Source organism: Pyricularia grisea (genome assembly GCF_004355905.1).
Source record: "Pyricularia grisea strain NI907 chromosome Unknown Pyricularia_grisea_NI907_Scaffold_7, whole genome shotgun sequence".
Taxonomy (NCBI): Eukaryota; Fungi; Ascomycota; class Sordariomycetes; order Magnaporthales; family Pyriculariaceae; genus Pyricularia; species Pyricularia grisea.
The window spans coordinates 1,414,654-1,430,802 of record NW_022156720.1 but is presented as its reverse complement, the minus strand read 5'-3'; the positions used below and the strand labels follow the sequence as shown (position 1 = coordinate 1,430,802).

The window sequence follows — 16,149 nt, the reverse complement described above, 5'->3', positions numbered from 1 at the left end:
ATTAGCGGCCGGAGACAAAAGTGGATATGCAGTCTAACTTTCGTAGTGCGTAATAGTTCTCCCGCCCGATAGTCTGGTATCTTGGTTGCTTCAACCCATTCAGCATCAAAGTATCCGCTAGATATTCTGGTCTTGTTGCCGAAAAGCCGGAAAATTGTGCCTGATCGACAATGCTGCTTTTTCTTTCGTGTTTGTTGCACCGTAGTAGCGGGTATGCTCCGTTTATGTTCTTTTTCTTGGCAGCCGTCATTAAAGAAATCACAGCCTTTTTTTTTTGGTTTCTATCTTGCAGGCTGAAGGGAGACGACAAAGAGGCGAGTCTGGGCAATAATCCATATCTGCCCACATGTGAGGCCATGTTGTACGAAGTAGTAATTTCGGTTCGAACACAAACACGATGCACCCAACTTCCCATCACCCATTTCGACAACCCTCAATCAACTTGACTCTGAATCCCCTGCAACAAGTGTCTCTGCGTCGCTTCCTGTAGAATGTTCCTTTTTCTTCCTCCTCCCTTGCGTCGAATGTACCTTGGCTTTATCCGTGGCTGAGTCCCTCTATAAGGGCAAAAAGTGGATATGTATTTCGTCTCAAGTGCCCTGGTTCACATGCATCTGTCACTGCCGCTCGCCTTCCGGTCTGCAGCTGGTGGGGGGTTTAGAGAGAAGGCATATAACCCCTTTTCTTTCCCGGATGTTTCCTTTGGGGTTGATGCTGGACCAAGTAGGTAACCTGATTAGCAGAGATCTGCCTTAGATGTTCGACTAAGAAAGTCTTGGCTACGGAAAAAAAGAAAAAGACCAGACCAAAAACCGACGACAGCATTAACTAACGACAGCCTCGCAGGACCCAGTGAAGAGTTGAGGTTGAACAAAACCATGTATCAGGGCCCTGCAGCTGTATCCTTGTATCGGGAGAAGAAACGAACGCCCAGAGGTCTTCTTGTCTATTAAGTGTTTGAATCTGAACAAAAGCCAAGGTCGATCAAGCTCGGATGGTCTAGATGTCTGCATTGTGTAATCTCAGTTAAGAGTTTCCGTAGGTCTGGGTTTTTTGATGTTGCACAATCGTGAAAGAGGTCAAGCGCCTAAGCAATCTTCGTACACGGTCTCGATGCTGTACATGCCACGAGCTGTTGTTTGAATCAGGCACCAGGCTCGTTCTAGGTCACAACCCAGAAATGCTGGGTGTGTCTTCTGGATCTTCGCGCTAAAACATGCCCTTTTGAATCTCGTCCTTGCGTTCCTCCCATAATGTTTTCCCCGAGCACGCACATACCGTCTTGTCATTTCCCCACACGCCGGCACTCCTGGCAATGATACCTGCAACCGTGTCCGCGTCATTCTTGAGGACCTTTCCGCCACTCGCGGCCTCGTCTAACGGAGATACAATCATGGCGTGGCCTATAACCTCCCAGACCTGGAACGAGGCTTCCATAAAGACACTTCCGTGGCCCTCCTTTCCCACCTGAACGGTCCCCAAAAATCCCCTGGCCTGGGCGGCACCGTTGGCGCTAGGGTTTGTGGCGGGACGATCGGACCCGGCCCAGACCGGACCAGCCGATTCGACGCCTTCCGTCAGGTTCCCGTACTCACGGATCGTAACTTGGTATGACCCGGGCGAGACACCTCGCACCGTCAAGTCCACCAGCGTCACCTCGGGAGAGACCTGGACCATTCTGGCCAAGCCTCTGACTTGCCTCTCGCGCTTGGCTCTCTCCTCAGGCGTCTCAACAACACTCAGATGTTGATAAGTCTCGAGGATGCTGACAGCAGCGCCTTGAGATGACACACACATGAAAAGTAAGCGGGACGGCACGTGCTACAGTGATGCTGAACAGACAGGTCGTGCGGGCAGCTCTCCTCTCTCACTCGAGATTGGCGTATCAAAAAAAAAGGCTACCTTGTAAGGCAAGTCAGAGAGTAACACAGAATCTGCTAACGACTTACTATCCGACGAACCAGATCCGCGCAGGATGGCGTCTCTGCCAGTAGCCTGGATAGCGTCGACTATGGCTGAGGGAGCGGCTGATTTGATTGCGTGGCCCGTTTAGTAAACCTGAGCTTGACTAAGTGGCTAAAGAGGCTAGCAAAGCCCAGGGGTTGGTTCGGTTTGGGATGCCCCCAATGGAGAGGAACGGACCTGTGCCTTCGATTGAGACCAATTGATCTTTGAGGTTTGCGTCTACTTTGGTGATACCACCCAGCTTCTGCACCGCGTCTGAAACATCCTTGACGCAACTTTCACATGTCATGTGCACCGCAAAGAGCGTCTGTCAAAAAGAAGAAAACATCAGCTTTTCAGTTCGAGGCCACCACCCATGAAGCATCCAGGCGGGGATTTACAGCTGAGGCTAATTTGTTTGCTTTGGGAATGTGGCTTGAGGGGGGGAAAAACCACAGCAGGGAGGCGATGAAGCAAAGTTGTAGAGGGAGGAGTCGGAACGTTGGGGAATGACCATCTAGACCGAGAAAGGAAAGCAATAGGCATTAAAGATACAAGCCAGGCATACCTGAAACGGATGATTCACTCCCATTCTCAATCAAATACCGACCCGAAAGCCGGTAGTTTTTTTTTTTTTTTTTTTTTTTTTTTTTTTTTTTTTTTTTTTTTTGCAAATATTGGCCAGAGATATCTCAGCACTATGGGCTGTTGCGCAGCTAAAACAACAAGTGAAAAAGAAAGATTTTGAAGTGACGATCAGGAATTCGTGTATCTGCAGCTATAAGAAGAAAAGTCTTTGAAAGCGGCTTGGACCGGAAAGATGAGACGAAACTCGGACGATAGCTTGGTGTGTAGTAGCTCCTGCAGAGTGGTAATTTGTTTTTGCTTGTCTTGGATGAAAACGAGAAAAGGGTAAGGTAGGTAGGCAGGAAAGAGAAGAATTCCTTGCTCAAAGTGGATGAAATGTTGTTCTTGGTATGCTTTAACGAGTACTGATGTGACGCGGATTTCTAATCGCCGCGAAGGTTCTATACAAATCTAATGAGGGGCAAAACGCAACATTGCAGTGCCGACAATTTAATACAGTAATCACGGGTTAAGTACTGTATAACATTTAAACTAATTCAAGCAAGATATTATCTTGCATATAGAGCCTGGACCTAAAGGCCATCGTCTATACCTTTTGCTTTGTACGTTTCGATATGTTGCAGTATGTCCGGTTCTTCCGACATGAGCTCATCAAGAAAATCCCCAAGTTGATGATATGAGCGCATGTACCGATGATCGGGCCGCATGGTGGGGGCAGGGGGCTCTTACGCTCAGTTCCTGCAGCGCGAGAGGGTTAGGGTTGATCCGGCCATTTTGCAGGGGCCGGGTTATCAAGCGATAAGCTCCAAGATTTTCCGAGCGCGTCTGGTAAGGTACGCAGCTAAGGCAAGAGATCTCTAAGGCATGGAAAGTGATGTGCCATTGATTGATTAGTTCCTTAAAAGCGACAACCAACAAAGTGGCAACAAGTCTCTTAAACTTGCCAAGGTGTGCAGAGAGGTCGCGAGCTCAGCTTTTTTCCTTTTTTTTTTTTTTTTTTTTGGGAGGAGGAGGCAAACGGCTCCAGCACCTAGAGCACCCAGGGACGCTGGGCAATCGTCAAAATGTCACAAACAGTCGGCCTGGTATGTATACTGTCGCAAGAATGAAGAATGGACGTTACCACTACTGGTGAAGAGTTCGGGAAGATGGGATTGCAACCACGGGACAGACTCGACTAATCACTAGACTGCCCTCACGTCCTCCAGACCCGGCTCGCCTACTCGCGCGCATGGCACCACATCTCAGCCTCGGCGCCTCACCAAGCCCTCAGCACCATCAAGTCGCCGCCCGAGGCCGTGACGCCGCCTTCGCTGGGCCGCTTAGCCTCGCGCATTGCCACGATCCTGATGGGCAAGCACAAGCCGATCTGGGACCCTTCGACCGACTGCGGTGACTACGTGGTCGTGACCAACTGCGCGGCCCTGTACACGACGGGCATGAAGAAGTACCGCAAGACCTACTACCGCCACAACACGCGGCCCGGCTCGCTCAAGTCGGTCACCATGGACGTCCTGATGGACAAGTTTGGCGGCTCCGAGGTCCTGAGGAAGGCCGTCAGCGGCATGCTGCCCAAGAACAGGCTCAGGGACAAGAGGTTGGCCAGGCTCAAGGCGTTTGAGGGCGAGGCCCACCCGTACAAGAGGAACATAGTGAGGTTTGGTGACAAGGCCGTCGGCAGGCCCGGGTGGGAGGAGGCTGTCAAGGCCATTCGCGCTGCCGATATGAACAGGTTATAAGAGGCTCGGTTGGGTTCGGAGGCCTGGCTGACCGGATGAAGATAAGACACCAAGGCTTGACATATGGTAACAACCGTTGAGCCGGATATGTATCATACCTTGTTTTTTTTACTTGCCATAAACTGTATTTTATCTACGAAATATTGAGGTCTACATGGTGTGCGGTTTCCGAAACGGTAACTGACGGCAACAAGCGCTGACGTTTAGAGTAATATGTTTCCATTCTATGGCATCGGGGCTCACTCGAACAACTAGTCGACTGTAAATCTGTAAACATTCCACTTTTTCGGCGCAGAGGTCATTTGTCTCGAGCTAAGAACCCAAGGATCTCGCTATCTCGCAGTGCCAATGGAGGTTAGGGGCTTGTCTTAGCCTACGGAAGTTGGAATGGACTCAATGGGATATACTAAATAGTTTAGGGGGACTTTAGAGACCATACTGTTTGTATTTGTCACTCATGGCAGCTCAATCCTCTACCAAGCTGTTCTATATGCTAGCCTCTCTTCATGTCCAATAACATATGAGCAGGACCACGATATATCCGGAGAATTACCCAAGAAGCTTCGACTTTGGATGGGTAACCTTAAACCAACAAAAACAATACAATACGCAGGATGCTACCTTCAACGGCTAACCTCGCACTTGATGAGGCCATTGGGCCCCGACTGGGGCGCATAAACCTCGGCATCCTTGCCCGTGTTTGCCAGGCCCTTGTGCCAACTGAGGTCTACGTTCAGAAATAAATGACACTGTCAGTACGAAGACTCATATGCCTCTTAACGCCTAGCAGGTCAACAGACAAAACTGTGCAACTTACCGATTTCAAAGTAGTGCTTGTTTGGCAGCGAGTAGTCCGTCTTCTCGACCTCGGGTGCAGCCTCGAGGATCTGCTCACACATCTTGTACATGGTGGCTTGGACCGAGGCGCTGTCATCAGTAGCAAAAGTCTTCATGGTGATGGACCTGGCATCCTCCCAGGCCTGGTCGAACTTGGGAACGATGGCCTTGACGGCCTCGACGTCCGGGAACGACTTCCACGACCAGCCGCAGTCGACGTCGGTCGAGAGGATGCGGTCCCACGTCTCAGGGAGGGTGGTGAATTCGTCACGCACAAAGCCGTGGAAGGCCGAGCCCGTGCTCTTAAGCACCGACAGGCCCGAGATGCCGCTCCGGATGGTGAGGCCGGCGCCACGGCGAACCACGGCACCGACGGTGCGGGTCTCCTGGCCGTCCCGGAAGAAGGAGTGCGGGTGCGGCTGGCCGTCGATGGTCATGCGGGTCCAGCGGTGCACGATCACGTCGACGTGGGCCGTGTGGATGTGAGGGTACTTGTCGATAAAGTGCTGGCCCAGGATCGAGGCGTAGAGCTCTGGGGGGTTCACGGGGTTTTCCCGGGCCTTGATGTAGATGGTGTTTTTGATGGAGTCGGTGGCCACGACCACGCTGTTGTCGGCCTTTGTGTAGCTGTTGCTCACACCTGGTCAGCACGCCTATGGATGAGACGTTGGTGGGTAGGTAGTTTGCTTTGAAAAAAAAAGGCCCAGGGTATGTGGGCTGCTCACGAGGTGTCGATTTCGCCCTCCAACAGACAGCATACAGTCATTTCTGTGACGCTCTGCTGTCCCGTCTCTGCATTTCTGTGAACCTTGTAGACGCGGACATTGTCCTTGCCGTACCGGGCTGCGGAGAGTGAAGGCATAGTGGCGAAAATAAAATTACTTGAGTTGACGAAGTATGAGGCTACCTTGAAACTGTTGAATGGAAGGGGGGCTGTTGTCTGGACTGAAGTTAACTAAAGTAAATTATGAGTGAAGGTGGATGCACGACGTTAGATGTGGCAGATGGTGAAACGGGTCACTACCTACGCACCTCGAATATATATCCTCGGTTAATCAAAATGTTTGCTAAAACTCTCAAAAAATGATGTACAAAAATGAGAAAAAGAGAGATATCGTTTTTCTGTCTATTTTTTTCTTCTTCTTTCTTGTTCTTTATCTATTTAAATACTGAGGACAAAACACTATGCAGCTACCCAGTTGCACATGATCTCAAAGAGAGACGCGAAAAGTTATCGAGTAATAAATGATCCAGCCCAGGATCTGTTGTTTCGTCCACAATCTCACTACTTAATTGGATGAGCCGTACAATGAAACTGTGGCCCATTGGAGGTGGTAGTAGCAAAGTCAGCCCATGGCTTTTTAGCTTAGCCCTCATTAATGGTTCAAGTGGTTCGATCATTTCCAACCCGCATTGAGGGACCGCGCGGGGTCCCGGCTGGTTGACGACCACCGCTAATGGAGAAGGCGCGGTTCCTTATCTGCATCGCTCACGGAGTGGGGGGAAAAGCCGGAAGTCGTGGGCTGGTATTAGCCCCGAGCTGGAGCTGGAGATATGCAAGTCCCCTCCACCCAAGTTAGGTCGGCACTGTGTTTGGGTGTCCGTTTTCGGAGGCCGAGCTGAGGTATACCTGAAGCCAGCTAATCGCGAAGCCTCTATCTTGAACGAGAATATTCAAATTCTGGATAATCCTTGTTGTAAACTTATTTCGTAAAACCAAGGCAATACAAAGATAACACGCAGGCATAGCAAGGAAAAAGAGAAATAACAACGCAAATACCAGCACGAGTACTACGAACGTGGTACTGATGGTGGAGAAGTAAAGGTAGCAGCAGCAGCATGCGCAAGCAGTCCAAGGGAAACAGCGGGATCTTCGTATGTGGGGAGTCGTGCAAATCTGGAGCAACCAGCAGCATATGCTGCGCTTTTCAGTTTCGCCAAAATTATAGTATGACGATGCTTCTTGTAATGGTATAAAGTACCTATGGAAGCGCGAGTACCCACTGAATAGATTCGGAATTGTTAACCGGGCATTTGACGAGGCTTTTACCACTGTTGAAAAGTTTGGTATCATGTGGCCATATCTAGTAATGTTGCTGTTACTGCTGCTGCTTTTTACCAAGTTTCTTACCATTAAATAGCATATTATGTATGTTACAGCCATAAGGTGCTCGACGAGAATATATACTGCGTATCTATAATCCGTATCAAATCGCTTCCTGCCTGGTTGATTAACGCGTTGGAACTGGATCCTCATGCAGCCAGCCATGCAAAGTAAGGTAGGTAACAAATAAAGAAAGAAAAGCTTACACGTTGGCACGCCAATCAATCGAGGTTACCCGCCCAATGTCAGCGGTCAGAATTGAATTGGTCCCTAACGAATAAGCAGCTGAGGCCCAAGGATACAGCCAGACAAGGCCTTCTGGCAACACCCCCCGCTTTACCTAATCTGTACCGCAAACCGCAAATCGATAGGTTTTGTTGGTTGCTTGTATGTGGTTTAACCACAGCCAACCCGCCCTGTGTTTGCCAACTTCAAAGCGCAAAGTCCAGACTAGAGTCGCTCGCCGCGTCTCATTACCCAAACCTCCGATTTTAATTGCGATCTATCCTTTTCAAGACTACGCGCGCTGCGACCAAGACTACTCACTGCGCCAATTGAGACGAAAAAATTACAACATCATAGCGGTCCGCATTCAAGCGACATCGACGACTCGAATCTGTCTGTACCCACGGGGGAGCATCCAGGTTGGTTGGGCATAAGGCAGACACAAACAACTCGTACACACCGCGCAGGACTATTAAGCTTGCTGTTTGCAAAGCCTCAAAGGCTTGCTACGCGCTTTAAAACCCTGACTGCATGTCATAGAATCCCTCGGATGGTTGCCCTTCGGGGGAATTGTGCGGAGGACAGATGGCTGGGCCATCGCCTATGTTAGGCACTTCTGCTTCTGCCACTCCCACCAACAACCCGAAATCCTTCATCTCCCAAGCCTCCCAGGCGAACGCCAATCCGTCCCGGCCGAGTCTCGAACGCGATGCCCTCCAACCGCCCCAAGCCGCCCCTAACGGCGGTGGCGCCAGCTATAGGAGCAACCTCGCTCCGTCAGCCCTTGGCAGCTTTGCCCCGCGCGGCTCCTCCTTGAACCCTCCACAGGCTCCGGGAAGCTTCAGCTCGGAGCTGCGCAGCCAAGCTGGGATATCGCGCATAGCCTCTAGGGTCGATGCGTACGGCATCGCAGACTCCACTAGGCTGGATAGGTTGGACGAAGATGGAGACGCATGGAACGAGAAGACCCTGGCGGCGCTGAAAGAGGCGCTCAAAAGGGAGGTCAAGATCAAGGAGGGCAGCGAGAACATGCTGGAAGCCCTGAACAGCAAGAAGGCGAAACAAGCACGAGACCAACGCCTGAGGGTGGAGGCCGAGCTCAAGGCCTCCAACCAGAGGATCAGGGACCTTCACGAAAAGATTGCCGAGGCGGAGCAGACGCGTACTGGACCACTGACTCCCAGCAGGCAACGACCCGACGTCTTCTTCCAGAGCAGCTCCGGGCTGCGCTCACCACGAAGCCCGTCGAGAAGCGGAGCCGGATCAGACTTTGACGAGCCGACCGAGTCACCCACCTTTGCATTGGCCGAGATTCTACAGTCCCTCGAGGTTGACGGCATGAACCCAGCCTATTATGTGGCTCGCGCAAACAACCTGGTGGATCTTTTCAAGAGGCATCCTGCACTAAAATATGATCTGGTATGGTCGGTGTTCGGAGTCAGGATGCAGGCCATGCTTCTCAGCGACAGCAGGGAAGTGGTTGCCGCTGGTTATAGAATGATGAGATATGCGATATCGGATGTGTCCTCACTCAAGAAGATACGCACCCTCAATACGGATTATATTGTTGTACAGTGAGTTGGACATTCGGACCAGACTGTCGAATTTAGACACCTTGCTGACTATGTTCTATTTTTGCTCTCGTCATTAGCTCCCTGGTCAAAGATCGCAAAGCAGACCTGGAGCGCGAACAGGCGCTCAAATTTGTCCGCGCATTCTTGGATGTTAAGAACGGCGTGTGCGAGATTTCGAGGGCCATTGTTCGAACGATCGTCTCGGTCGCAGATCAGCCCGAGGACAAGCTTCGTTCGATATGCATCGAGACCCTGGCAGAGATTCTAGTCAAGGACCCCCGGCTTTTGATCAGTTGTGGAGGCATATCATCTCTCTCCGAGGCCATGAGTGATGGTTCCTACAAGGCCCCGGAAAGCTTGGCGAATGTGATGCTCTACTTGCTCGATTCGCCACACAAACGCAAATATCTGAGGCCTGGCTACTCCCTCGAGATTCTCTTTACAGTATTTACCGACCAGTACGTGTCGAACGAGAAGATCTTGAGACAGAACTCGAAAGCTATTGCCACTGCAATCAAGAGCTGGTCCGGATTGTTGGCCCTTTCAATGTATGACTTCCGCGCCGTCAAGTCTTTGATTGGGAGCCTACTCTTGCCATGTGAACCAATACGCGAGTCGGTTGTCGAGCTCCTGTACTCACTCTTGCGCATCAAGTCACCAGCGTGGGCGAGCTCCTTTCTGGCCGGACGACGGCTGACTACTTACGGGAGAGTCGCCAACTTGAATTCGGCTCCTGCTAAGGGGACAGCTGCTGGTTATGTCGAAGATGATTCTGGCGAGCAGAATTTTGTGGAGCACTACACTGCATTGCTGCTGGCAGTCTTTGTTAAAAACGGACTTTTGACGGCATTACTACGCCTCATAAAGGATGCCGAGAATGCGACGCTCAAGCGGAAAGCCACACTACTGATAGGGGAAGTACTGAGGCTCTCGAGCCGCCTGCTCCCGCTTGAATGGAGCAGCGAGCTGCAATTACTTCCAGAACTTTTCACGGCAGCGACGCGATTCGGGGAGGAAGACCGTTTTATCGCAACGGGCATCGTATATCAGATCAGCAGTATAAGTAAAACACTCCATCGATCATCTCCAACAACCTGGTCATCGTCTGTACCAACCAACATGGACTTGGCTCTGGCTGCCGAGGATCAGCCAAGAGGAAGTGCGGCCACCAATCTCGACGACGCATCGTTTCGACAACTCCTTATCGAGTCGGCAGTGCTCAGCCACAGCAACTACAATAAGTGGAGATGGGACATTGTCTTGAAGATCATAGAAGGTCCTCTGACAAGTGGAAAACGGCTGGAAGAAGCCCTCAAAGCCTCCAAGTTCGTCAAGCGCGTGGTCAACTTTTACCGCCCGTTCAAGTACAAGTTCTCGGATGTTCCAAATACAAGGAACACACAAAGATATATTAGAACCGGCTGCGCTTTGATGCATACTCTCCTGCAAACCCCCGAGGGTGTCCGCTACCTAATGGACAGTAAACTTTTGAGGCAAATCGCCGAGTGCTTGGCGCAATGCGACCCTGCCAGCGGGATATCTGCTCAATTTATCGTCTTCTCCAAGGAGAGCTTGTCAAACACCCTACGTGGGGGCTACATCACAATGCTTGGTGTCTTGAGTGGCGACCCCAAGGGGCTTCAGATGTTAGACCGGTGGCGTATTTTTAACATGATGTACCACATCATTTCTCTGAACCAAAGGCCAGACCTCATCAAGCTGCTACTGTCAAATCTGGACTACAGCCTCCAGGGACATCCGCGAGTGATGCTTTCCAAGGCGTTGACTGCAGGAAGCAAAGACACGAGGATCCACGCCACAAATATTCTCCGGCAGTACACGGCGCCGCCCAAGTCTTCAGCAATCTACTCGCAGCAACTCTCGCAGCCTATGCAGGATTCCAAGTGGGCCATCCAACTGTTGGTAACGCAGCTGTACGACCCCGATGTGGAAGTATGTTCGACCGCTGTAAAGATTTTAGAGAAGGCATGTAACACCAAGGAACACCTGGAGTACCTAGTTGAGTGTCGGCCGGCACTTGACCATCTTGGAGAAATTGGCGCTCCTCTGTTGCTGCGCTTTCTGTCGAGCTCTATTGGCTATCACTATCTCGATGGTCTCGACTATATCAGCAATGAGATGGACGACTGGTTCCTCGGCCGCAACGACTCATACGTAGCTCTCATCGAGGCGAGCCTCGGTCGCGCCTTTTTGGAGAACGCAGACGACCAAACAGGGCGGATGAGTGTGCTGGGTGAGCCTGATGCCTACTCAGATGCTCACATTCCGCCGCATTTCTATCGCGAATTGACCCGAACTCGAGAAGGGTGCAAGCTCCTGGCAGACAAGGGTCACTTCAACGAGTTTGTATCAACGATCCACGACTACGGAATGCTGTCTGACGATGCAGAGCTCATGATCAAGGTCAAGGGCTGTTTGTGGGCCGTCGGCAACGTCGGATCCATGGAGTTGGGTGCCCCTTTTCTCGAAAGCTGCGACGTCGTCCAAGACATCGTGAGGATCGCTCAAGAACATGAAGTCATGAGCCTGAGGGGAACTGCCTTTTTTGTCCTGGGGCTAATTTCGAGGTCAATCCATGGCCTTGAGATACTTTCAGAGCAGGGCTGGATATCCAACACAAACGCGATGGGTGCATCTTTGGGATTCTGCCTCCCGAAGGACCTGACCAAGTTCTTTTCTGTAAAGCCCTGGCAGCACGAGAAGCCTACTTCGATCGTCCTCCTCAGTACCCAAAAGACTTTGGCAGCAGAACCCCCAGTCATTGCAACACGGCCTCGTTCCGAGTCGTTGATGAGCGCGATCGGCAGTGAGGCGGAGCAAGAAGCCAGGGTGGAACTTGATCCAGACCCAACGAACCAACGCATTCTGGAGTTGGTCATGGAGCTCGGTAATGTGGTTCTGTGGAAAAAGTCGATGCAATCTCTGCACCAGCTCAGGTATCAGAAGAAAGCACCGGGTTTCCGGCAGCCGCGACTTTTTCTCAAGGTCATGTCATTGCTTGAGAATCATCACTATAAGCTGCAGGCCCGCGCCGTGGTTGACCTGTTCGACAAGGACGTGCTGAGGAGGGTTGTGTTTGAAGAGGACGAGCCAGACGAGGACAAGGGTGGTGATGATACAATCGAAGATGACGAAGATGAAGAAGAGGACGACGAGGACGATGACGATAGTGTCGAGGGAAGCTCGGGCGATGAACAAAGAACAGAGAGGCAAAGGAGCGTTAGTGACCCTTCTGTACCAGCCGGGCAGTGAAGAGCTCGCTCACTGGTTGACACTGTCTAATTATTATATTGGGACTCCTTTTTTTTCCCCTCTTCTCCTGGTCGCTACCTATATATCGGACGGGTTGGTTCATGCTCTACTCTTGGAAACTTGTGGGGGAAAAAAGAGAAATATTGGCATTTACAGGCATTAGGATCCGGGTGTTTACCGGTGGCAGACTATTTGATTGTGTTTTTATATTTGATGTTTGGGTGCTTTTTGTCCATCATTGTTTTTTTTCTCTGGTGAGAGGATGACTGCTGTTATGTTTGCTCCTTGTCTCCTACCATATACCTTGTACTGGTTTTTTTTTTTTTTTTTTTTTTTTTTTNGGGGGGGGGGCAATGGGATGGGATAAACGTAGAATAACAGGTGGTTATGGGGGGCTGGTGTGGTTTTGCATGGCTTTTTTCTCTGGTCTTTACAAGCGGGCGTGTTGATAGTGAATAGGCGCAATACGACTGTGTCTTGGGTGGTTGCTGAAATGTACGATTTGATAAGAGACCATTTTTGACTATACTTGAAAATTGCCGTAAGATGTTTACGGCAAATAATCCAGGTGATTTGTGTGGTGTTCTTATTGTTTGGGTGGTTTAGTCACACAAACTTGCCCAGAAGTCAGACACTCCAAAGGTAAGTAGGTAGGTACCTTAGGTACTTTAGGCACTCTTGGTACTGTAATACTTGGTTGGGTAGTTTGGCAGTAGATCAGCACCTGCGTAACCCCACCGAGAAAAATATCCCGATGTAACCCGCGCCTATGACGGCTTTGATAAGTCAATATGGGATGTCGTTAAATTCCCTCAACCACAACAATAGCAAGAGCAACCACAGCACAACTGTTTTTTTTTTCTTTTTCTTTTTTTAGACTTCAAGAATGGCACGGAAAAGAGTATTGGTCGTTGCTGGGTCTGATAGTTCTGGTGGAGCGTTTGTGATGCCCAATTATATTAATCTGTTCATCCCTCTTGTTCCCCCCTAGCTAGCATCCTGCTATGCTCGGTCCAGCGGCAGAGGGGAAGAGTAACACGCCAGTCAAAGCTAACTACTTAATACTCTCGTTAGAGGCCTCGAGGCAGACCAAAAGACGCTGGCTGCACATGGATGTTATGCCATGACAGCGACGTGAGTTTGATGTTTCTTCTACTTGTCTTCGCCACTATATTCTGTGGTGGACAAGCTCAGGGACTTAACTCTGACTTGCGAGTGTTTTTTTGTTCTTTTTAGGACTGCCCTTACGGCGCAGAATACCCAAGGTGTCTTTGATGTGCATCATGTGCCATCCAAGTTTGTGCGCAAGCAGATAGACTTGTGCTTCGACGATGTTGGTGTCGATGTGATCAAGACGGGTATGTTCTTCCGCCTACAAGATCTTCTGGACAAAGGGATATACTAAAATGGGGCTGATAATTCTACCTCATTTTGCATCACTATATAGGAATGATGGCCATTGCGGAGACGATTAAAGAGCTTGCTGAGGCGCTGACAAGCCGAAACTTTGACGGGAAGCTCGTTGTTGATCCTGTTAGTATCCTCTTCCTTATTACCTCCCCAATATAACATAAAATAAGTCAAGCCCGTCTACTGACGGCCACCCAAAACAGGTCATGGTTGCAACGACAGGCGCGAAGCTCCTCCCAGTGGAGGCTGTCACCGAGCTCGTTAAACACCTAATACCATTAACCACTGTGCTCACCCCCAACATCCCAGAGGCAAGCCTGCTTTTGACCACTGCAGGGTTTGAGCAACCGGCTATCAAGAGCGTAATGGACCTTGAAACCATTGGCCGCAACTTGCTCAGCCTGGGACCACAGTGGGTTCTGGTCAAGGGAGGCCACTCGGCCCTGCGTCAGGACTACAGCGTCGCCGAGAAGCCAGAAGAGCGCCAGATCATGGTGGACGTGCTCGTTGGTCCCGATGGGCAGGTCTTTAGGATCGAGTCCGAGTTCCAAGATTCCAAGAACACGCACGGAACCGGATGCACACTGGCCTGTGAGTTTACTCGTGTTTCGGTAGTCTGGTGAATGAGTGTACGGGATTTAGCTAATGTGGAACCACTTGTAAGCTGCCATCGCGGCGAACCTATCCACCGGTATGGATGTACCGAGGTCAGTCAAGGCGGCTTGCAGATATGTTCAGGCGGCATTGAAGGCAGCCCCTGGATTTGGACAGGGTAACGGTCCGCTGGGACACTTTCATTCACTGTCTATACGTCCGTTTGCGCCGTAAGTCTTTGTTTAACCTGGATGTCCTTGGGGGATTTTGGTATCCTTCAGCTGATGTGCTTCACACTTTGATATGAACTAGGGGCAACTTTATCGAATATGTCCTAGAACGACCTGACGTTGCGCCAATTTGGGAGCGCTATATCAAGCACCCGTTCGTCATGGGCCTTGGTGACGGAACCTTGCCGCTGTCGTCGTTCAAATCATATCTCGTTCAGGATTATCTCTACCTGATACAGTTTGCAAGGGCAAACGCTCTTGCTTCGTACAAGTCAAAGAACCTAGCAGACATCTCTGCTGTAAGTGGGGGTTTTCTCTCTCTCTCTCTCTCTGGTGGGAACGCGAAGTCCTCTACACAATCGTGGTCCTGACTCTGACAACTATCACCACTGGCAGGCGGCAGCCATAGTGTTGCATATTGATAGAGAGACGCAGTTACATCTTGACTACTGCAAGGGCTTCGGGCTGACAAAGGAGGAGATGGAACAAACTGAAGAGCATGTTGGTGAGTGAAGCTTGTCTTCATAAACTGCGAGACAAATTTGAGCCAGACTGATGTGTGTTGATCCAACAGCTTGCACGGCGTATAGCAGGTGATTTCCCCTCTATTATACAAAAGTCGACGCTCTGAGTCGTTAAACTAATGACGAGTTACTAGATACGTCTTGGATGTGGGACAGTCTTCAGACTATGTGGCCCTGCAAATGGCTCTTGCGCCCTGCCTGTTGGGTTACGGTGCCATCGCAAAACACCTCCACGCAGACCCGAAATCCAAGAGGGACGGAAGCCCTTACTGGACCTGGATCCAGAACTACGTCGCCGATGACTATGTGCAGGCCGTCAAGACAGGCTCCGGTAAGTTGCAGAATATTTTTTCCCTATTTATTTCTCGGGATGATTGGCAGGGCAGACAAAAGATGGGCTAACAATGACTTGGCGAGTCTACAGAATTGTTGGAACGCCATGCGATGCTCCAGTCGCCGTCCAGAATCAACGAGCTTGTGGAAGTTTTTAAGCATGCCACCAAGGTTAGTGGTGATCGCTACTCCCCCGGACTCTAAATTCTCACTGCATAATTTTAGAGAACCGCTGACTGACTTGGTACAAAGATGGAGATTGCATTCTGGGAGATGTTTCCGGTCGCTTGAAAAAGAATTACAGCAGGTGGCGCAGCACGTTTTCGAGTGGAAAATAGAAACAAATTGTCATTAAAATGTCAAGAGAGAGAGAGGTACGGACAGGGTGCCACCTGTGAGCCTTGCAATTGCAAAGGGTTCAGCACCCAAAAAAAAAAAAAAAATAACGAACAGTCAGACCCACAGTTAAAGCACGCATTTGAACGCGTTTTGCGCTGAGGCGACAAAGGCAGGAGAACCCCACACAAGTAGGCGACCGTGACTGGCCAGTTCAAGTGGATTGTGGACCTTGATAGCGATAGGAACCTGACAATCGCCTTCCCAAACAAAAAAAAAAAAGTTTTCTTGACATTTGCCTGCCTCTTGTTCCTCCCCTCCATCACAATCTTGTCAATTTCGTTCCCTCAACTGATACCATCATAGACGCATCCTGTCTAAGAACCTTGGTACCTGGGAATTGACGACACTTTTTTTTGCGAATTTCATTTATTCGTC

The 16,149-nt window shown here is 50.3% G+C and overlaps 5 protein-coding genes across 5 annotated transcripts; 3 read left to right on the top strand and 2 right to left on the bottom strand.

The window, feature by feature from the left end:
• Positions 1 to 999: 999 nt before the first annotated feature.
• On the bottom strand, positions 1,000 to 2,536 carry PgNI_09436 (uncharacterized protein; the record flags this gene model as incomplete). Its single annotated transcript, XM_031129420.1, has 4 exons — positions 1,000 to 1,778; positions 1,950 to 2,027; positions 2,143 to 2,272; positions 2,513 to 2,536. The coding sequence occupies 4 exons, from the start codon at positions 2,534 to 2,536 to the stop codon at positions 1,210 to 1,212; spliced, it is 801 nt and encodes a 266-aa protein (XP_030977844.1). The 3' UTR covers positions 1,000 to 1,209.
• Positions 2,537 to 3,455: 919 nt separating this feature from the next.
• On the top strand, positions 3,456 to 4,467 carry PgNI_09435 (uncharacterized protein). The gene is made up of 2 exons (XM_031129419.1): positions 3,456 to 3,617; positions 3,741 to 4,467. Exons 1-2 carry the CDS (start codon positions 3,597 to 3,599, stop codon positions 4,269 to 4,271), a joined length of 552 nt encoding a protein of 183 aa, XP_030978364.1. The 5' UTR covers positions 3,456 to 3,596; the 3' UTR covers positions 4,272 to 4,467.
• A 427-nt stretch (positions 4,468 to 4,894) lies between these two features.
• PgNI_09434 (uncharacterized protein) lies at positions 4,895 to 5,970 on the bottom strand (the record flags this gene model as incomplete). Its single annotated transcript, XM_031129418.1, has 3 exons — positions 4,895 to 4,998; positions 5,089 to 5,735; positions 5,834 to 5,970. 3 exons carry the CDS (start codon positions 5,968 to 5,970, stop codon positions 4,895 to 4,897), a joined length of 888 nt encoding a protein of 295 aa, XP_030978366.1.
• A 2,052-nt stretch (positions 5,971 to 8,022) lies between these two features.
• Positions 8,023 to 12,284, top strand: PgNI_09433 (uncharacterized protein; the record flags this gene model as incomplete). The annotated part of the gene is made up of 2 exons (XM_031129417.1): positions 8,023 to 9,011; positions 9,089 to 12,284. 2 exons carry the CDS (start codon positions 8,023 to 8,025, stop codon positions 12,282 to 12,284), a joined length of 4,185 nt encoding a protein of 1,394 aa, XP_030978361.1.
• An 863-nt stretch (positions 12,285 to 13,147) lies between these two features.
• Positions 13,148 to 15,940, top strand: PgNI_09432 (uncharacterized protein). The gene is made up of 12 exons (XM_031129416.1): positions 13,148 to 13,223; positions 13,359 to 13,418; positions 13,521 to 13,642; positions 13,732 to 13,817; positions 13,898 to 14,285; positions 14,359 to 14,518; positions 14,601 to 14,817; positions 14,915 to 15,023; positions 15,093 to 15,111; positions 15,177 to 15,373; positions 15,467 to 15,546; positions 15,628 to 15,940. The coding sequence occupies exons 1-12, from the start codon at positions 13,171 to 13,173 to the stop codon at positions 15,664 to 15,666; spliced, it is 1,530 nt and encodes a 509-aa protein (XP_030978362.1). The 5' UTR covers positions 13,148 to 13,170; the 3' UTR covers positions 15,667 to 15,940.
• The last annotated feature ends 209 nt before the right edge of the window (positions 15,941 to 16,149 follow it).

Excerpts from the sequence above, each read along its gene's own strand:
- PgNI_09435 (XM_031129419.1), top strand. The coding sequence starts at position 3,597 with ATGTCACAAACAGTCGGCCTG. Across the intron at positions 3,618-3,740 it reads TGTCACAAACAGTCGGCCTG|ACCCGGCTCGCCTACTCGCG; the intron begins GTATGTATACTG and ends CACGTCCTCCAG.
- PgNI_09432 (XM_031129416.1), top strand. The coding sequence starts at position 13,171 with ATGGCACGGAAAAGAGTATTGGTCGTTGCTGGGTCTGATAGTTCTGGT. Across the intron at positions 13,224-13,358 it reads TCTGATAGTTCTGGTGGAGC|AGGCCTCGAGGCAGACCAAA; the intron begins GTTTGTGATGCC and ends TACTCTCGTTAG. Across the intron at positions 15,374-15,466 it reads GGCCGTCAAGACAGGCTCCG|AATTGTTGGAACGCCATGCG; the intron begins GTAAGTTGCAGA and ends GCGAGTCTACAG.